Source organism: Pleurodeles waltl, chromosome 8 (genome assembly GCF_031143425.1).
Source record: "Pleurodeles waltl isolate 20211129_DDA chromosome 8, aPleWal1.hap1.20221129, whole genome shotgun sequence".
Taxonomy (NCBI): Eukaryota; Metazoa; Chordata; class Amphibia; order Caudata; family Salamandridae; genus Pleurodeles; species Pleurodeles waltl.
The window spans coordinates 271,480,608-271,499,050 of NC_090447.1; the positions used below are offsets into that span (position 1 = coordinate 271,480,608).

General features: G+C 39.8%; 1 protein-coding gene across 3 annotated transcripts in view; it reads right to left on the bottom strand.

The window, feature by feature from the left end:
• Positions 1-18,443, bottom strand: part of ROBO1 (roundabout guidance receptor 1) — a 1,423,180-nt gene that overhangs the window by 125,027 nt on the left and 1,279,710 nt on the right. For all 3 annotated transcript variants that reach the window (XM_069204141.1, XM_069204140.1, XM_069204142.1), the window contains one exon: positions 17,486-17,613. In XM_069204141.1, the coding sequence (XP_069060242.1) occupies positions 17,486-17,613 (128 nt within the window). The remainder of the gene's footprint in view (positions 1-17,485; positions 17,614-18,443) is intronic.

The following is an 18,443-nucleotide window of genomic DNA, read 5'->3' on the forward strand; positions in this document are numbered from 1 at the left end:
AAAATGGCTCCTGCATCTGCAAAGCGCACAAATATGTCCAAAACATGTTGCAAATGTTATTCTAAGTGGAACCAAAAGTTCAAAAGCAATACATTTTAATCAAAACATTTTGAGAATAAATTCCTTTTCAGGTGGAAGATCAAATGCAATCCTTGATGCTATGCAAAATTCTAGATTGTCTACAAACAGTCTTCTTGAAGTAGAAGGCTGGCTGTCAAAAAAGAAGAATACATGTGGTCATAAACTTGCCAAAAAATGTATCTTCAATATCCAATTATCCCATCTTAAAATTCAGTGACTTCAAAACAGTTGTTTTACACAGTTGCTAAGTTGCACTGTTCACAGAAGTGAACACAACCATTAAAAGGTTTTATTTTCCGTTTCTTATCACCTCAAGGTATGTTTGGTCTCACCTAAATGCACAAAAATTGTAGACAACTTTAAAAGACACCCTTTTCTTCGCTTCAACATGACTATATGAGAAAATAAAATCTATACATTTGTGTCACTGGGAAACAAAATCTTAAAAATGCTTCACTTTGGATGGGCATTGCATATAAATGTTTAGAAAAATTCATTTAACTTTATTCACCTATTTGATCTCAATTGCTTTGAGAAACTGAGAACATAAATTACAGTAAAAAGCCATGTGTGCAGCTATACGCTTTGTAGAATGTAAACATAGGATACTATTGACAAAACACAAAATACATTTTGACTAAGTTATCCAAAATTGTTATCCAAATTCCTTAAGTGGCCCTATGACTCAGAAGAGTGTTGCTTATTTAATATGAATGGTTCTATCTTCATACTGTAACTGATATGGGCTTTTCTGCAGTGTCCATTAGCTTATTGTTAGCTATACACACCTACGTTTAGTGCTGCTGAGGCTCAACAAATTGTCATTTTTCAGTCTATGTGCACATATTATTTTCCTTAAGGTATTTTTAGCACAGTATATTAGAGTAAAAAAGCATACTCTCTTCATATCCCAGAGTCAAAAACTCATAAAAGTCGCAAAGATTTTATGGTAATTTATGGCCTACACCTCATGGCCAAGACTCACCCCCCATACAAATTCTAGCATTGTGCTTATATTTGTATGCCATGCTTAAAATGCTTGTTTCTTTATAATAATTTCAGTTTTTATATGTTTTTATAAATGAGAAATTCACATACTCATAATTATGTACAGTGGTGTAAGTACAAACCAAAAGAACTCCCCTTGTCCTGCTTGTATTTCCTTTCAATTATTTAAAATTCACATTCTTCCAAAAAGCACTCAGTGGGAGGCAGTACTTCAGGCAGGGGAAACCCAATGCGTTAATTTTGCAGCAAAAGAAAACAAAGTGTGAATAATCTCGATGTTACACAGGTTTCCAAGAAAAGCATGCATGCCAGCAGAGAAATCGAGATTGGTTCTTTGACCCAAGGTCACTTGGATAAACTGAAGTGTGGAAATATGTGATAGGCGACTACAGTGTCAAATGAAGCAAGCAGGAAGGGAGAATGTCTGGCTGGGTGTAATCAAGAAGAGACACACTGCATAAATCTGCTGCATAGTCAATAACTGTAAATACTTAGCCTGTGGTCTTGTGGAGCAAAAGACTAGATATCGATTGACTCTGGTTGGAAGATTAGTCTCTTGGTGTCATGTTCACAACCTTAGACGTCAGAAAAAACGTATGTTTTGTTTTGTTTAAAATCTCTGCCATTGAACTCCGCTCTGTAGCCACTAATAGGCTAATCACCTAGCGCTGAATAAAAGTTTATTTTAAAACCCATGTTTTTCATATTTTAGCAGTTATTATTTTTACACACAAATGGTAGTGGGTTGCAAGTAATGCAGACCATTGACTCCTACAGGTTAATTAGATGTAGTAGCAGTTACATTAAAAACCAACTTATGTGTCGTTATTTAAGTGAGGATATTTCATGCAATGATGTTGCATGTATTTCATTTTGCATTGGTTCCACAGGAAATATGACCATCAACGGTATATACACACATTGAAAGATCATATTTCCATATGAGAGAAAACTCAGGATTATCTCAATTATAATCATAAAAATGAAATAGAATGCTTGTTTACCCAACTCAATATCAAATTGAATTTTAGCTCTGGAAACACTAACTAAATGATAATATGATGAGGTAGTTTTTGTGTACTCCACACATATTTTTGAGAGACATTTGTAAATATTTGTATTCAGTGAAACTGATAGTGTTCAAGATATATTTTGTCTTTGTTTCCATGAAAAGTGTAAAGTTATTTGTGTGCTGCACACTCAGACCCACCTCAAAGTCAAGTCAGCCCAGATTCCTGAAATATACCAGAAAAAGGTAGTTGCCATTTGAACATGTACTTGCGAGGATTTCCTATAAAGTAGGCATCATCTCTTGTCCATTCATTGCTTCAAATGGAAATATGGAATCCATCCACTCACTACACCAAAGTACATGTTTGCTACATTGAACTGTGAATAACCTCCTATTAAAAGTATTGAACTGCTGAGAAGGCACTCTGGGGGTCATTATGACCCCGGCGGTGAGTGTTAATGTGGCAGCAGTACCGCCAACAGGCTGGCGGTACATACCACCACATTATGAGAATGGCGGGTTGGCTGCAGCCAACCTGCCACTTCTCCATTCATCCCACCATGGCTGTATCATCCGCCTGGCCGGAGATGTCAATCTCCAGCCCGGCGGCCGGCATAGTACCGCCAGAGGAATTTTGAGCCTGCCTACCACTATGGTTTACGAAAACCAAGGCGGTAGGCCCTACCTGACAGGGAATTCATTCCCTGTCACCGGTAGGCAGCTCCCCCACCCCCCTCAACACCCACCTGACGCCCCTCACCTCCCCTCCATCCAAACTCCCCACCTCCGATCCTCTCACTCCTACCTATACACGCACATACCCGCAGACATGCACCATGCACACACCCAATCACTCACACTGGCATCCATGCATTTATATACGCATAATTCCAGTCATGCTCGCACACATTCTTACACACATTCACACTGACATGCAGACACGCACTCACTTCACCATTCTTACACACGTTCACTGACATGCATACACCCACGCAAACAACACTACACACACAGACGCATTCACGCACATACTCACACATACATACACACAACCTGACACACACACACACACAACTCTCACCACCCCCCTCCCCTGTCGGAGGCCTGACTTACCTTGTTCTAGGAGGTCTTCCGGCTGTTACCGCCAGCAGCGCCCACCAGCAGAACACCACCAGGTCGTATCACAAGTCATGATACGGCTGGTAGTGTTCAGCTGGCATGGCGGTGCCAGTGGTAGCAGCGCCAGCTTACCACATCCGCCAGTATGATCACTACCGGATTTGCACCCTTCTTGTGGCAGAAGACCGGCAGTGATTCTAGTATGGCAGATGGATGGTAGCCACAGTGACAGTATTTTGATGCCCATCACCGCGCCAGTAGGAGGTTTTTACCGCCAATGACAAAATGAGGGCCTCTGTCTTTCAAAACAAAGACGTGCTGGTTCTCAATACCTGTAAATATCTGCCCATTTAAAACACAGTTCAAATAAATGTGAGGTGATCTTGTAATTTATCATTCAGAATGGCTTTTGTGTAGTATCACTGATTCTAATGTCAGGAAGTGATTTTTTTTGCTACATGACTAAGAGGCCATGCTTCTTTGGGTAATAATGTATAAAATGTACAGTCACCTCCTCCTCCAAAACGTTATTTTTGTTATCATTTAACCAAATTAATAATTTCCTTTTTCAAAGTATATGTAGCTCAATTATGGGGTCCTAAGTTCATACAATTACAATACAACTACAGTACAATTATTATGTTTTCCTGAAGGATTAGTATAAGGGTGGCTTTTGAGATACTAGTCAGAAGAAAGAGAAGCAAGGTGACTCTTCACTAGTGATCTCTAAATCTGTTTTACTCCCCCATTATCATTTCTTACAACTTAAAACAATTTAAACTGCCTCAAATCTATATGTGAGAGGAGACCAAAAATGTTCAGTAGTGCCTAAATTATTGACGTATAAATGTGAAAAGACATGGGACATTTATAACATTAAAGTATTCTGTTCATAGCCTAAAGAGGACAGAGAATGCTTTAGAAAATGTTTATTGTAACCAGAAAAAAACAGAACTTACTTCTCCAAAGTCAGCATCACCCATCTATTTTTGAAATTATGCCCCAAAAATTCCTTGGCTCAGGCAATACATCTTCAAAATCAAAACACATGCAGGTAATTTCTGTTTATGAGAAATGCCTCATAGGAACTAAAGCATTCTTTATCACGTTTATCCCTACAGTTGTAAGACAACATTTGGAACTTCAACTGATGCACTTTAAAAATGTGACCCAATAATGATTTTACAATAATAAGGTCATGTTCTCTAAACATTCGAAGCTCAAGTTCAAAATAGAAAATGGGAATTTAAACAGATCAATTAACCTGTATTAAGAGCCATCTCCAACCAACTCACCATTCCATGGTATAACAAAGCATCCACAATTGGTTGTCAATTCATGATCTTTGGCCCCATAACCTTGACATGTCCAACTCTGCCATAAGGAATTATCATAATCTCCTGTATTTTATTGAATTTCTAGAGACACTTTGATGTTTGAATGTCTAGCTTAAGTGCTACATTCCTCTGTAATACGTTTCTGAGAGAGGCATTTGTAAATGATATTGAACAACTTTGCGCCACAGCAAAGAGTTACCCTATTTTTTCTTCTTTCAAAATATTTTTACTTTGTCTCCAGACAGCTATTACCATTATTTAAATAAAGATATAGATGTGAATTGGCTCTTCACAGTGCTCATAACTGGCCCTTGCAGTTGTACATTACACGTGCAAAGGATCAAACCCTATGACATTAGGCACCACATTTGTTGAACTGCAGAATAAAAATTACCATAAAGTATTGTCCTATAGCTGGCCATTTATATTTTATTTTCAGAGAGTTTTGTTAAATGCTACATATTGCCTTTTGGGTAGTTAATCATGCACTGATATAGGCCATATAGTATCAATATTTTGCATTTCTACATCTTCAAAGAAACAATATTGGGGTTCATGATGACTAAGGCGAAGGAGAGTTAAATAAGGATCAATCCAAAAACTATTTTATCCAGCCAGTCATAGATATTACCAATGTGATTCCTATCTCACCTAAATGACAGGAGATAACCTAATGTCAGTAAAAGGAAGAAGCATCAGACTTTTCTGTCAAGGAATTACTTTTAATTTCTAGCTTTCATTATAGACACAGATCTAATTCAAGGTCATCTGTGAACATCACAAAATGAATTGTACAATAATAGTAAGGAAGATAAATTACTACATGTAATCAGTGCTGCTTGTTATCTCCATGTATAGTTCACCTTCACCAGACTCTGCAGGAGTATCACACCTAAATATAGATGGTGTGTGCCCTTCTCCATCATCTCTTTAAGAACTCTCCTCACCCTGACTGCAGAAATGTTTTCAGTCCACCACACTCACCCACAGAAAGGCAGAATGGCATAACTGAGCATGCATAGATTCTAACTGCAGCTATGCACAGAACTAATGTTGTGCAGAGCATTGATAAAAGGGTGAAGTGTATGACGCTGGTTGTGAATAGCATGGTTCAGGGACTGCAGAGTATGACTGGGGTTCTACAAAGGATGGTTAACTGTGTACGGAGTGTCACACGGATGCCTATGAGCTGAGTACTACTAATTGTGTAACCTTGAGTGACAATATGTAGATGTTTATTGAAGGTGTGTGGATTTGAGCTGACAGAAAAAAAAGAGTGAATTAAAGGGTTTGCACAGAGCTGAGAGAGTTCACAGTTTGCAAAAGTTGAGAAGATGTAGAGAGCGAGTGAACATGTGAAAATTATGGCAGATAATGTGAAGAGTGTTACTAAAGGTTTGCAGAGAGATGGTCTGTCCTATGGAGTGGTGTACTGCCCAAAACATGGGCCAACTCAAGATATTTCACACCACTGTAATATCCAGGTCTGATCAATACTGACAGCTCCTAAAACACAGCCATGTTAAAAAGGTTGGTCCCGCTTTAAAAAGATCTTCCAACCATGTATATGACCAATGGTTCTACTGACTTGTTACTTTTTTCACATCCACTTAGAGTCATGATCAGTATGTGTGCCAGCCATTTGTGTCATGTTCTGTGATATTTTTTATTACTGCCCTTAATTCTATTATCTATTTTACATTTAAAATTATGTTTGTTAGTTGAAAATTTCACTTCAATGTTTGGTTTAGGAGTTTTGCTTGTAACTAATTTAGTAACAAAACATTCATAACTGGAGTTCACTTATCGAAATACTATTGGAATGACACCCAATTGTTTTTTATTTTAGTTTTTATTTATAAGCTGTGAAAAAGGCATCATTCCAAATAAAAAGGAGACATTTAATCCCTATAGAGCAACTATTTTGACATATAGAAAAATAATTTAATTTTGAAGATATATGTTCCATAGCTTTAAAAAAAGTATTACTGCCAACGTCCATCTAAAGTGCAAAAATAGTGTAAATAGTACAGGAAAGACTACCACAGGACAAATATAGATACATACAAAAAACATACAGCAAACATATGATGGTAAGATAGTAGATAAGCAAATAAAGTGCTTAAGCTCAAAAAGTGCAAAAGTGCATTCTAAAGAAATTCATAATTTAATAATTAAGTCAATACATGCGTGGTTCTTTAGCAGGGACCAAAGTGCATACCAGCGCAGTAGTACTAATCAATGCCATTAACTGCGCCTAAAATTGATACCTGTAAAGTGCACTAGCAGTTCTTTTGACTATAGAAACAGCCATCAAAATGAATAACTAAAGTGCCAGGTGCGGGAGATTGGTACAGCTGACTAAAGCACCATTAAAAAAGCCCAAACTTCTAGCAACAGTATACATCCTCAACACTATCCATTCCTTAGCTAACTATATGTACTCCCAGTCTAGGCTGCTGGTGAATGTGACAAAAGACATCCAAATAGCGGCATGCCCAATACCCATCAGCCGAGCATAAGATTCCTTAAAGGTCAAAGTTTGTTCCAGTTTATCCAGCCAAACCTTGACTGTGGGGATCAAAAACCAAGCTACAGGGAGAGTTGCTCATACAAAGTATTGTGCAGGCATGCTCAGTTTTCGAGTAGCTTGGGACACCCCAAGTAAAATAAACATGGGTTCTTGCACAATTCTAATTTGAAGACAATGACCAAGAATCTGAAAAACATCTTGCCAAAAGAGAACCAGTTTAGGACAAAGTAAAAAATATGTAACCAGTCCCCTTTGTTGTACTGAGCACATCTGAAGCACTGGTTTGGAACACCCAGAACGATTTTATGAATGGTATAAGGGATACAATGAGCCACCCACTTTGATTAAAATCACATCCTCTTAAAGTTTGCAGCTCTAACAGACTTGCACCCAACCACTGAAATATGCTCCCATTAACTCAGGTCACCCAACAAACAGCGCACTATTCTAACTTATTCTGATGGTCGTTTACTAGAGGGGAACTGGAAAGCTTTCTAACACACATTAGAACATTGGAATGTTGGGTGCTCCATTGCAGAAAAGGGAGTGCTCCGACCTTCGGCTCAGGCCTTTAACGCTGGAGCAGGCCTTTAATGGCAAGGCTATAATAGATTTGGTCTATAGAAATCCTGGCAAGTAACATAACATATATGGTAATGGCATACTGGGCTGAAGTTGTGCTTAAAAAAGATAAACAATAAAAAGACCAGTACTTAAGAAATAGCAAGCCTTAAATTATGAACTGTGATTGATGTTTTCTTGCATGATAGGATGTGTTGGAAGTGACAAGGGATTTCCCTTGGATTTGAAACCGTACAGAGGAAAGCACCTTTGGAAACTTATTTTTTCAATTATCAAAGCAACTTCTATTAGTTATTTATTAGCATGCTTATGTCATATAATGGAGAATGGAGGCTTGATTTTTGGCTTCGGTTCTAAATCTTGATGAATGGACTTGGAAAGCCTGGATCAATTATGATGCAGGACAAGCTCACCTAGGCAGCAGCCCCATCAACTTTGAAACTTTCAGATCAGCCCATTGTAAGGACAAAAAAGCATTTACCTATTTGTTTAAGTTCTGAGTTCTGCAAGAATTTCACTGCTCATTGAACATGTCACCTTCAGGACACTAATCTCTTCTTCAAATATTTGGCTGAAATACCATTTTGCAACTGTTGTCAGTGGCCAATTATTGCCAAGTGAGGTCATGTCGTTCCCTTTCATTCCACCTAGCTGTTAAGATTTACATCAGTGGACTTGAAACTGTGGGGGAGTTTGTCACCATCTTTAGCTTCTGAAGTGATATTTGAAGTGCTGTCATAGCTGACAGCAGACACTAACAAAAAAAAGCCTCATTAAAGGTCTGAAACATTAAAGGTGTTCTCAGCCTCTTATCCTGTTCCTATTTACCTTAATTCACATCACTTGTCTGGTACACATTTTTATATTTGTAGTTAAGTAAAACATGTATAATAACAAAAATACCAGCTTAATGAGAGATGGTCAAGAATTAAAAATCATACATAAACCAATCATGACTTTCCAAAAAGATCATCATTACTGTATTCTGGTACAAACAAGAAATCATATTCAAACCAATCATGACTTTCCATTAAGATCATCATTACTGCACTCTGGTACAAACAAGCATTGCCAAAGCTAATAGAACAGACATTTCTTGGCCTTCTGGATCTTCTTGAGGTTCAGCATCGGCAAGAAGGGAAACATTTTTTATTACTAATGCTCAATAGCATCAGTAAAAGCAAAATAACGGCATTCACAATATGATGACATATACATGCATGTGTTACCATGCATGCACACATAGGCATCAAGAAACAGCGAGGCGCCTATTTTTTTATTGTGTAGCTGGCCCCAGCATGATCAGGTATACATGGCTATGCTTCTTGGAGTGATAGATTAATAATGAAAAGAGTGTTAAATTGCATCCTCTAGAAAAAGGCAGCTGGAAAACTGCAGCTGCCGAGACCACAAAAAAAGTAAATTAAAAAATGGAATGGGAAAGGGCAGGGGAGCAATGAAGGTGTGGGGTATGAGGGAGAACAGCAGAATATTGCCGAAAGATGAGACACTGAGAAAATGCAAACAAGGAGAGATGCAACAGAGGAGTAGGGGGTAACATTTTTATAAAAGTGAGCAGGAGCAGGTGAGGTGGAGGAAACAATAGTTGATTTGGGGAAGCTACCCGGAAAGTGTAGATGGGTGAGGATGTGAGTGGGAAACCAGTACTTGGAGGAGAGAGCCATGCATGAATTAACCTTGAGTGCTCAAATGAAAAGGAAAAAAAGTATTGGAAAAGCCAAAAGGTCTAGCCCTCACAATCTATTGTTTTTTCCACTGCTTTTTTCCAATGCTGTTTAACATTAGCAAAAATAAAAAAATAATGGTCATCGTTGTATTGCAGATGCTAAACTACACTGGAAATATTTTTACAAATGCACAGCGATGCATATGTGAACATGTTATATTATACATACGCATGTAAGCGTCATGACCCAATAGATGCGCCAGCATTATCAAGCATCACTTAACATACGGCAGCCATTTTGTTTTTATTTTTCAATTTATGGTTCTAAAACGGAGACACTCTTCTTGGAGTAGTCAATTAAAAACATAAATATTGCACCCAAGTCTATTTTTTCGGTTGAAGGTTTTTCTTTGGAGGAGTGGCTCAGAAACATATTGCAACTGCTCCGTCCTCTAACAAGGATCTATAAAAAAGAAAAAAGACAAGGAGCAAAGGTGGGGTGGGGTGATGCTGATGAGTGGCACGAGCGTAAGAGCAACAGAAGAGCAAGGCAACAAAGACAAATATGGACAAGACAATATGGAAAATAGATATGCTGGGAAACAGAGGAAGGGGAAGTAACATAGAGAGTATGCCGGGAGATCGTTCAGTTGAAAAGAAAAGAAGATAATAAAGTGTCCAATGGTGGGATAAAAACTAGAAGGGGAAGGAATCCATTGAATAAGAAGCAAGGATGGAAGTGGCAAGAAATCCAACTAGCGTTAGAGAATGGGCTAGCCCACTGTAAGTATTGGTATTATACACAATAGTTCCTTTAATACATATAGCTAAAAGCTGTCTGTAGATGTGACCTAAACAGTAGCTGCCTGAATGTATGTAATGGAAGGATACAGGCCGTCCAATCAAAAGGATAGTAAATAAGCTATGCTCCAAAGAGAGGAGATAACAAAAGTAAACAAAGCAATCAAATTAAAAGTAAACAAATGAGATAAGCAAGAACGCCAACCAATGATAAGTAATAGGGTGATCCAAAGCACACTAAAGGGCTGATTAGGAGTTTGGAAGACGGAAACACCTGTCTGCCAAACTCCCGACGAGGAGGCACCATTATGATTTTCCCACGGGGCTGACTGTCAGAAACCCAGGTTTCAGCCGGTCAACCCAGTGGGAAAAGTGCGGAAGTATTGTCACTAGCTCGTTATAGAGCCGGTGACAATACTGCTACACGCAGGGAACATCAGCACAGCAGACAGTGCTCATTTCGAGGGTGCAGGGAAGGAGGGCGTCTGCACTGGCCATTGTACAGACATGGCAGTGCAAGGGCCCACCTGTAGCCTCCGGCACTTGTTCTCCACCAGTCTTTTCATGGTGGTTGAACCACCGTGAAAAGGCTGGCGAAGAACAAGGTTGTAATCAGCAGGGCAGCACTGAGTTCCTGGCGGGAACTGCAGTAGGTTGGTGGGCAGCCGCGGCGGTCCAACTTCCACTGCAAGGCTGACGGTCTTCAGACCGCCAGCCTCGTAATCAGACCTAAAGTATCAGTTTTGTATACAATCGGTCTTTTGTCAACAAACACATAATGCTGTCTGTAGGCCTAAAATGATCCAGTTTCCTTCATCTAGATTTACAATTTACAATTTTGTTTTTGGCCGTAGTGAAAACTATCCCTTAAGAGTCATGGATGCCCATAAGAAAAACAGTTACCCTGTTTCAGCTATCCAACATGTGGAACCAATTACTCTTGCAAATGTCATTCTATATGAGCAGACCTTTTCATAGTATATTGTGAGATTTCTAGGATAAAGAAACAAAGTTCCAAAATAAATATTTGTAACACAATAACATAAAACAAGTCAGAATAATATTTTGGGATAAGCATTTTCTATGAATAGTTCTAACCTAAAACAGAATAATACATTCATTTTTAGGGTGCAGGTGGTCATGGTACTATTCATTGGTAACCACCTGGTATGGAGAACCAGAACATAGGCCTGGACTCTTTGTCAACAAGAATAGGCAGTCAGAAAAAAAGCAGATTATAGCTAATGCTAGTAGTTGAGTGAATTCATCCCAAATAGACTTTAAAACAAAATAATTTCTTTTCAGCTTTAAGGCCCAGCATAGTCAATAGATGGATCAGTCTATGAAAGCATTGTTCTGATGGAAAACAATATGAAACAAGCATTTGCAATGCAAGGGTCTCGTGTTTGCTCCAGGTAGATCTATTAGCGCTGTAAATTCCTAACTTAACTTTTCTTGCCACTCAAACTGAAATTAAAAAGTAAAACAGTTGACATAAGCGAGCTGAATCAAAGTGCCTCTGTGAGCATGAAGAGAGAGATCAAAGGAGAAAGAAGTTCGCTTGCAAAAGTGCAATTACCCATGTAACAGGGTCGATGGCCAAGGCGGCAACAAAACCGCCCTAAGGAGGGACAAACGTAAAGCTGCTACCAACAAAAACAAAGGATTTTTGAAACGCAAGCCTCTGAACGAGTGATAGTGATGGGCGTGTGGGGGGCATGGTTAAAAGCCCAAATACATACCAACACGTCGGCAAAGCAGCGTTTGCGCGCTGCTATGCTCAACCTACAAAGTTTAATGTGAATTTGTGCTATAAACAGAACACACAACTGGTGCATTTTCCACGGGTAGAACATATGCTGGATTACTGTTAGTTGTACAAATGAAAATCTAAGATTTGTATATTTTTCTATGTATACTCTGGGAGAGTTTTGTGAATCAGTTAAAATACTGCAATATATTCAGATCATAGGAGGAAATCCTTGATTTGTAGTTTTCCCACTTTTGAAACGAGGTTTTGGAATTGGCCAATTAGTTATTAATCATTTCAGTAGAGTACATACTGACATCTGAGGCACATTTGGCATCACATAAAAATCACAGGTGTTCTTGGCTTTAATGCTTACCCTTTGTTTAAAGCTTCAATAGTTTTCCATGCAAAGACACAGACACTAGGCTTATGTCCTTGTTGTGTTAATTGAAATATTTCAGAATATTTCAGAGAACATAGCAACGGAAATTTGTTGGTCGACATGCAGTTCTACTATTCTGTCAAATTCTTTTCAAATGAACTTATTCCTAGCCCTTCATTATTGGATAGTTTCAATGACTATGCCACTTTGCTAAGCTTTTTGCTAATTACTGCACTACCTTATGCACACCCCTCAGGAACATGGATATCATCCATATGGAGTGCAACAAATGTATCACTAAATACACATTTTCTCAAATGTCAATTTTGAATCAGATATTTATTCTTCCACACAGCAGAGATAAATAATGGGGAGCTAATGATTTCTTTTGATGCTAAAATGAAAACTTCTTACTTTGAAACTGTTGCACTGCAACTTTAGCTCATGGAATCTGCCTCTCAGTTGTCCATGTAGGCTAGCTACTCATTCAATAACATGTTTACAAGTAGTGAGTGCTGCCATAATCAAATTAAAATGTACCTGGCTACTATGTTTTAACCGTCACATGTTAAATGGTGACTCTTTTCCAAACTAACATTACAAAAGAGGCCCAGCTAAAAGAACTACCACGGGATGGATATGAAAAAGTATTTTCCTGTTAGAAAAACCCTCACCCACCAGGGTTACCCCTTGGTGGTTCATCATTAGGTTTCTTCCCATTCTGCTATGGAGCGGGCGTGCTACGTGGGAGCGCTGATGTAGTCTTGTCAATGTGAATCACCCGAGGGATAGGAGTGGTGGGGTCTTGGGTGAGTTACCGTAGTAACCTCAGATGTGGATGTGCTACGACTAAAATGTCCACTTATTTCAAAGAGAAGGCACACACCGTGGTGGATTACCAGTGGGTTATCCTAGAACACCATAAAGATATTATTTGTGAGTCTGCACTGTTCAAAAAAGAACAATGATGGATTTATAAACTACGCACACACCAATTTTGCCGGAATGAGAAGATACCGAGGAGCCAGCTGAAGAAGTATTAACATCACATTAATCATTAGTCGAATTTACATCTACTGAAATGAATGGTACACCAAGGCGGCGCAAAAAGTCCTATGTCCATCTCATTCCTTTACATTCGATAGTGTCACAAAGAGCTAACCCTCAACAATAAATATTAGCCACTCACACATACGTCACCATCACAGTAAGAAGGGAACGAGTAAACCTCATTAAACACAAGAAAGAAACTCCCAAATAATTATCAAAATGATATAGGAATCCCCAGTTCTGCCTCTGTAAGCCCATGAAGCCCCAGTGACCTCTGTGCAATTACAGGCATCCACAAGGGATACATACTTTTAGGATCCTCGCGGACTCCCCTGCGTTCCACGGGAGGCCTCCATCTTGGGGATGTTAGCGGTCTAGTACAGCATGCTTTAGCATGCCAAGATGCAAATGATGCTGCACATTTAAACTCGGCTCCCCTGTGAGCATTCAAGTTTGAGACCCCGGAGAGGTGAGCATTAGGTACAGAGCGTGAGTGTCGCTTTGAGGAAGTAAGTGCCTTTTGAACATTGTTTACATGGTGCTACAGATATGGTAAGATGAATACATTCTAAAACTTTGCCAAATCTTTAGAGTGTGACTGAAAGCAAACACCCCTCCCGGGGGAACAATGATATGACAATCAAATACTACCGAGTAGGTTACACATGCACCTCCTGTGTATTGTTTGGTGTGTTTCACATGTTTACATGTTTAAAAGTTTTAAATGTAGTGTGTCTTGTACTGTTGATTGTGAGAGTACTTTAGTCTCTCAGTCCTGATATTCATGAGTGCCATTTCCCACGAGTGGGGTGTAGTTTGCAAATAGGTGGCACTACAGCCACAAACAACATATATAGCAGCCCATTACAAATGGGGGCTCTAATAACTATGCCTCTCTTGTATTTCCACAGGTATCAATGGCGGACACCATAAACGATAGGTATCATCTTATGTCACCATATTAGTAAGGTGAATTGCACCATATCACAGAGCATGTATCATTTATTCTTTGATTATAGGTAGTCAAACAAGGAGTGGCACCAGGTAGTCCATCTTGGTCCTGAAGAGGAGCCTAGCGGTATGTGAAACATGTAGATTAGGAAGTCCGGTACATTACATCCCCCACTTTCGCAGCCCCTTTTTAATCATACCGCCTCCAAGAGATCTAGTAAATCACAGGAATTACTAGGAGACAGGTATTTTTAACTCATCCAAGAACCCACCACTCCTATCCCTCCTGTGATTCACATTGACGCGATTACATCAGTTCTCCCACGTATTCCATAGGTCGTAGCATGCCCCGCTCCGTAGCGGAACGGGAAGAAACTCAATGATAAAGCATGCCACTAAGAGATAACCCTGGTGGGTGAGGGTTTTTCTAATATGAAAATCCTTTTTCCTATCCATTCTGTGGTAGTTCTTTTAGCTAGCTTCTTCTGTAGTGTTATATAGGCTATAAGGAGGACAGCCCCAGCCCCACAACCTCCTTCTCCCTCTTTGTTTTTGTGTGACTATTTCCAAAATCTGCAACTAAAAGTGCACATCATGTTCACCTAAAATGTGACTTTCAAACAAACATTAAATTCCATCTCATTATCAAGCCTGTTTGTGTGCTTAGTTTATTAGTCCTATTCCTCCCATGGATTCCAGATAGCTTCTGCATAGTGGTGGGTGGGCCTTACAATGTTCAGAATCTATGGCCTCATTCTGAAAGTGACAAAAATGCCATATATGGACTAAGGTTGATGGGACATCACTACTGTTTGTTAATCAGTACAATCATCACTGATTGGTGGGCATGTGGGGAGCCCATCATATGTAATGCACCCATCTCCATGCAAATGAGAACCTTCTCCCTCACAAGAGTGAATCCATTTACCAATTCATAAACACAGGCCAATCACTGACATGGCACTGACCAGCCACATTTAGATTTACATTTTGTTGCTTGCATGATATGTGGCACCCAAGTCGCTGGTGTTTAATCGGATTCTAGAGGACCCATGCAACATCAGAGAGAGGGCCACATGATTTTGCTTAATATGGGTTGAAAACACACAGCCCTTAAGGCTTATCAAAGCCAGATCCTGACAGTGGTCATTTGGTGTACTAGCTAGATATGGCTAAACAGGTGATGCAATTGACCACTCTGCCCTTTTTCACGACTTTCTTCAAACCAATGGATTACTTTGTGTATTACCATTCTGTCTGAACACGTTTGTGTGTAAGTTGAAAACACCATTCATCCAGGCATGTGTTTATTTCTGTTATATGGTTCCTTATGATTTACAACCTAATAGACAGGAAAGTCATATGGTTTCTAATATTTCGGAAAGCTTAACACAACTGACACAGGTCTGATACTATGCAGAAAGTGTGAACTCTACTTTGAATTAATTTTCAATAAAGAAGAGCACTAGACATCATTTATTGTTTCATAAAGCATATTGCAAACAGGTTGCATAAGCTGCTTTCAGCTAAAATACTGCTATTTTCTCTGTGAATGAGCAACTTTGTAAACAGAGTCTAGTAATGTATGGAACATAGTACTAATGCAGAGAATAACCTCTCTAGATAATTGGTATTATCCAGTCACAAAGCCTCGAATTCCTTCAAATATCTTACAAACCCTGTTGCCTTTGCAGCCTCAGCACATCCACCCACATCTAAATCAATGTCTAGATGCTTGAAAAGTGTTAAGAACAAATTGTGGCCAATGCTGTATAATGATGAGTAATAAACTACTTTTATTCTTCCAAATCCAATTAAATTTGTCACACAACCAAACACAGGGGGAAATGGCCTTAACAATGCGGGCTGAGTCACGTGTGCCATTTCAATGCAAGTGTAACAACGCTTGCCTGAACCACGACTCTCCTGGAACTCTGTATTAACCACACATATGCATGGTTAAAGAAAGGAGCGGTCTAGCTGTGCGGGTGGGCAAAGAGAGGAACATGAAGGATCCGGAGATGTAAGTGTGGCTGGGTTTAGGGGGGGGGATACATTTTAGGGGTGGGGTGGTTTTAGGGTTTAGGTAGCTTTTTTGACCGGTGGTTGGGGTTTAGGGTTCAGGGCCGTGTTGGCGTAGTTTTATGAGCTGGAGAAGGGTTTCAGGGCTTAGGGCAGTGGGGGAAAGGGCAGTGTTCAGGGGTGGGCAGTTTTAGGGCTGAAGGTGGGGGTCTGGGGTCAGGGTAGTTTTTAGCATGGGGCCAGAGAGCCGAGAGGGGAACAAGAAGGATCTGGAGAGCTAAGAGAGACTGGGGCTGGATTTAGGGGGTGGTAGTTTTTAGAGGTGGGGCAGTTTTCGGGGCTCAGGGGGGTTGTGGTAGTTTATTTTAAAGGGGGCAGGGTTTTAGGGCTCAGAGTGGAGAGGTCAGGGTAGTTTTAAGGGCTGGTGCCGGGTTTAAGGCCTCAGGGCGGTGGGGGAAGGAGCGTTTTTCAGGAGTGGATGGCAGTTTTAGGGCTGAGGGTGTGGGGGGCTGGGTTCAGGGTAGTTTTTAGCAGGGGGCACAGTTTTATGCCTTAGGCAAGGGGAAGGGAAAAGGGTAGTTTTAAGGGCAGGGCGAGTAGGCTGCAGGGCTCAGGGAGGGTGGTCGGGGTAATTTTAGAGTCAGAGTGGGTCTGTTTTAGGGCTAAGGGCAGGGGGAAGGGACAGTTTTAAGGGCTGGGGTAGGCTGGATTGCAGGGCTGGGGAACAGGCGTTAGGGGCGTTAGGGGCAGGGTGGGGGGCTGCAATGTGCAATTTACCATGCATATTCCTTTAACAATCATGCTTTTACAACAAATTCATTGTAAAGCCATGCATGGTAAAGACGTTTCGTGGTTCCGACTGCTTTGTTTAGGCATGAAGGGTTCCAGCATGTGTGGTTGTATTATACAACCGCACAGAGGCACAATCCGAAAGTAGCAGGCTTAGCTTTATTTTTTTCTAAATGTAATTCCAAAATGATAGAAAAATTATTTTGATTCTACAATTTCTTTCAAATATTGCTAATGTGTACGCTGTACATATATTTTATGACTGCCTACAGAACAGATGGTAATTTTCCCACTAAATAATCACAACATTTAACACACAAATACTATACTTGTGCAACAGAAGATGTCTGTTTTAAGTGAGATAAGTGGAAACGTTATTACCTTGAACTGTTAAAGTTGCTGATGCTTCTGCTTTTCCAACCATATTCTCTGCCACACACGTGTAAGATCCCATATCACCAGCCAAGACTTTCCGAATTTTTAAGGTGTGATCATCACGGATTTCATACCTTTGATCAAGAAAAGAAAATAGTCAGTGATACTATAGATACATACCACACAATGAAGTTAGCAAAAAAAGACAACTGCACTAACTCGGCAGATTCCCGAAAGGAATCTGAACAATTGCATATTTTTATAAGCCCCATAATGGTGTGATGAGCTGACGCATTATACACAGAGGGGTTTCCACTGGATTTTTTTTTCTTTTAATCTTGAATAAATACATTATTTTTGGGGTAGATAGCTTAGAAAGTCAGGCAAATCCATAAAGATGGGAGTTTTTGAGTAGCCAACATATCCTTATAAATGTGATATCATTGCCTAAAGCAGGCGAAGTAGGCTTCAAATAATGAAACAATGACTTACTTTCAACATCAGGCATCCTTTCCACGTTAGTAACACATGTGACATTATAACATTCTCTAATTGGACCCAGACAATAGCGTGGTTAAAAACTCTACTTGTTTTCATGAGCATCTGTATAAGAGCGTTATTGCATTGCCAAATAATGCCAGTCCCATGTCAAACGTTTGTTTGGGTAATGAAATGGCTCTTTTCATGTGCCAAGAATTTCCAGATGTGGTGATGGATTCATCAGTCCAAGCTGAGAGGAGCAATTGGAAGGGGGTGGGCCAATTCACACAAAGCTGAATGCTGAGATTCAGTCTTCCACTTGTCCCCCACCTTGCTACCACCACCACCCACCCCCACAACATTCTTGTTCACATTGTTCTAAGTCATAAAACCCTACAGAATTTTTTTTTTAAACTGAAGTAGAACTGATCTCTCAGACAGTGATGCTATTCTGTAGGTCAGCACAATGAACTACGTGTATACT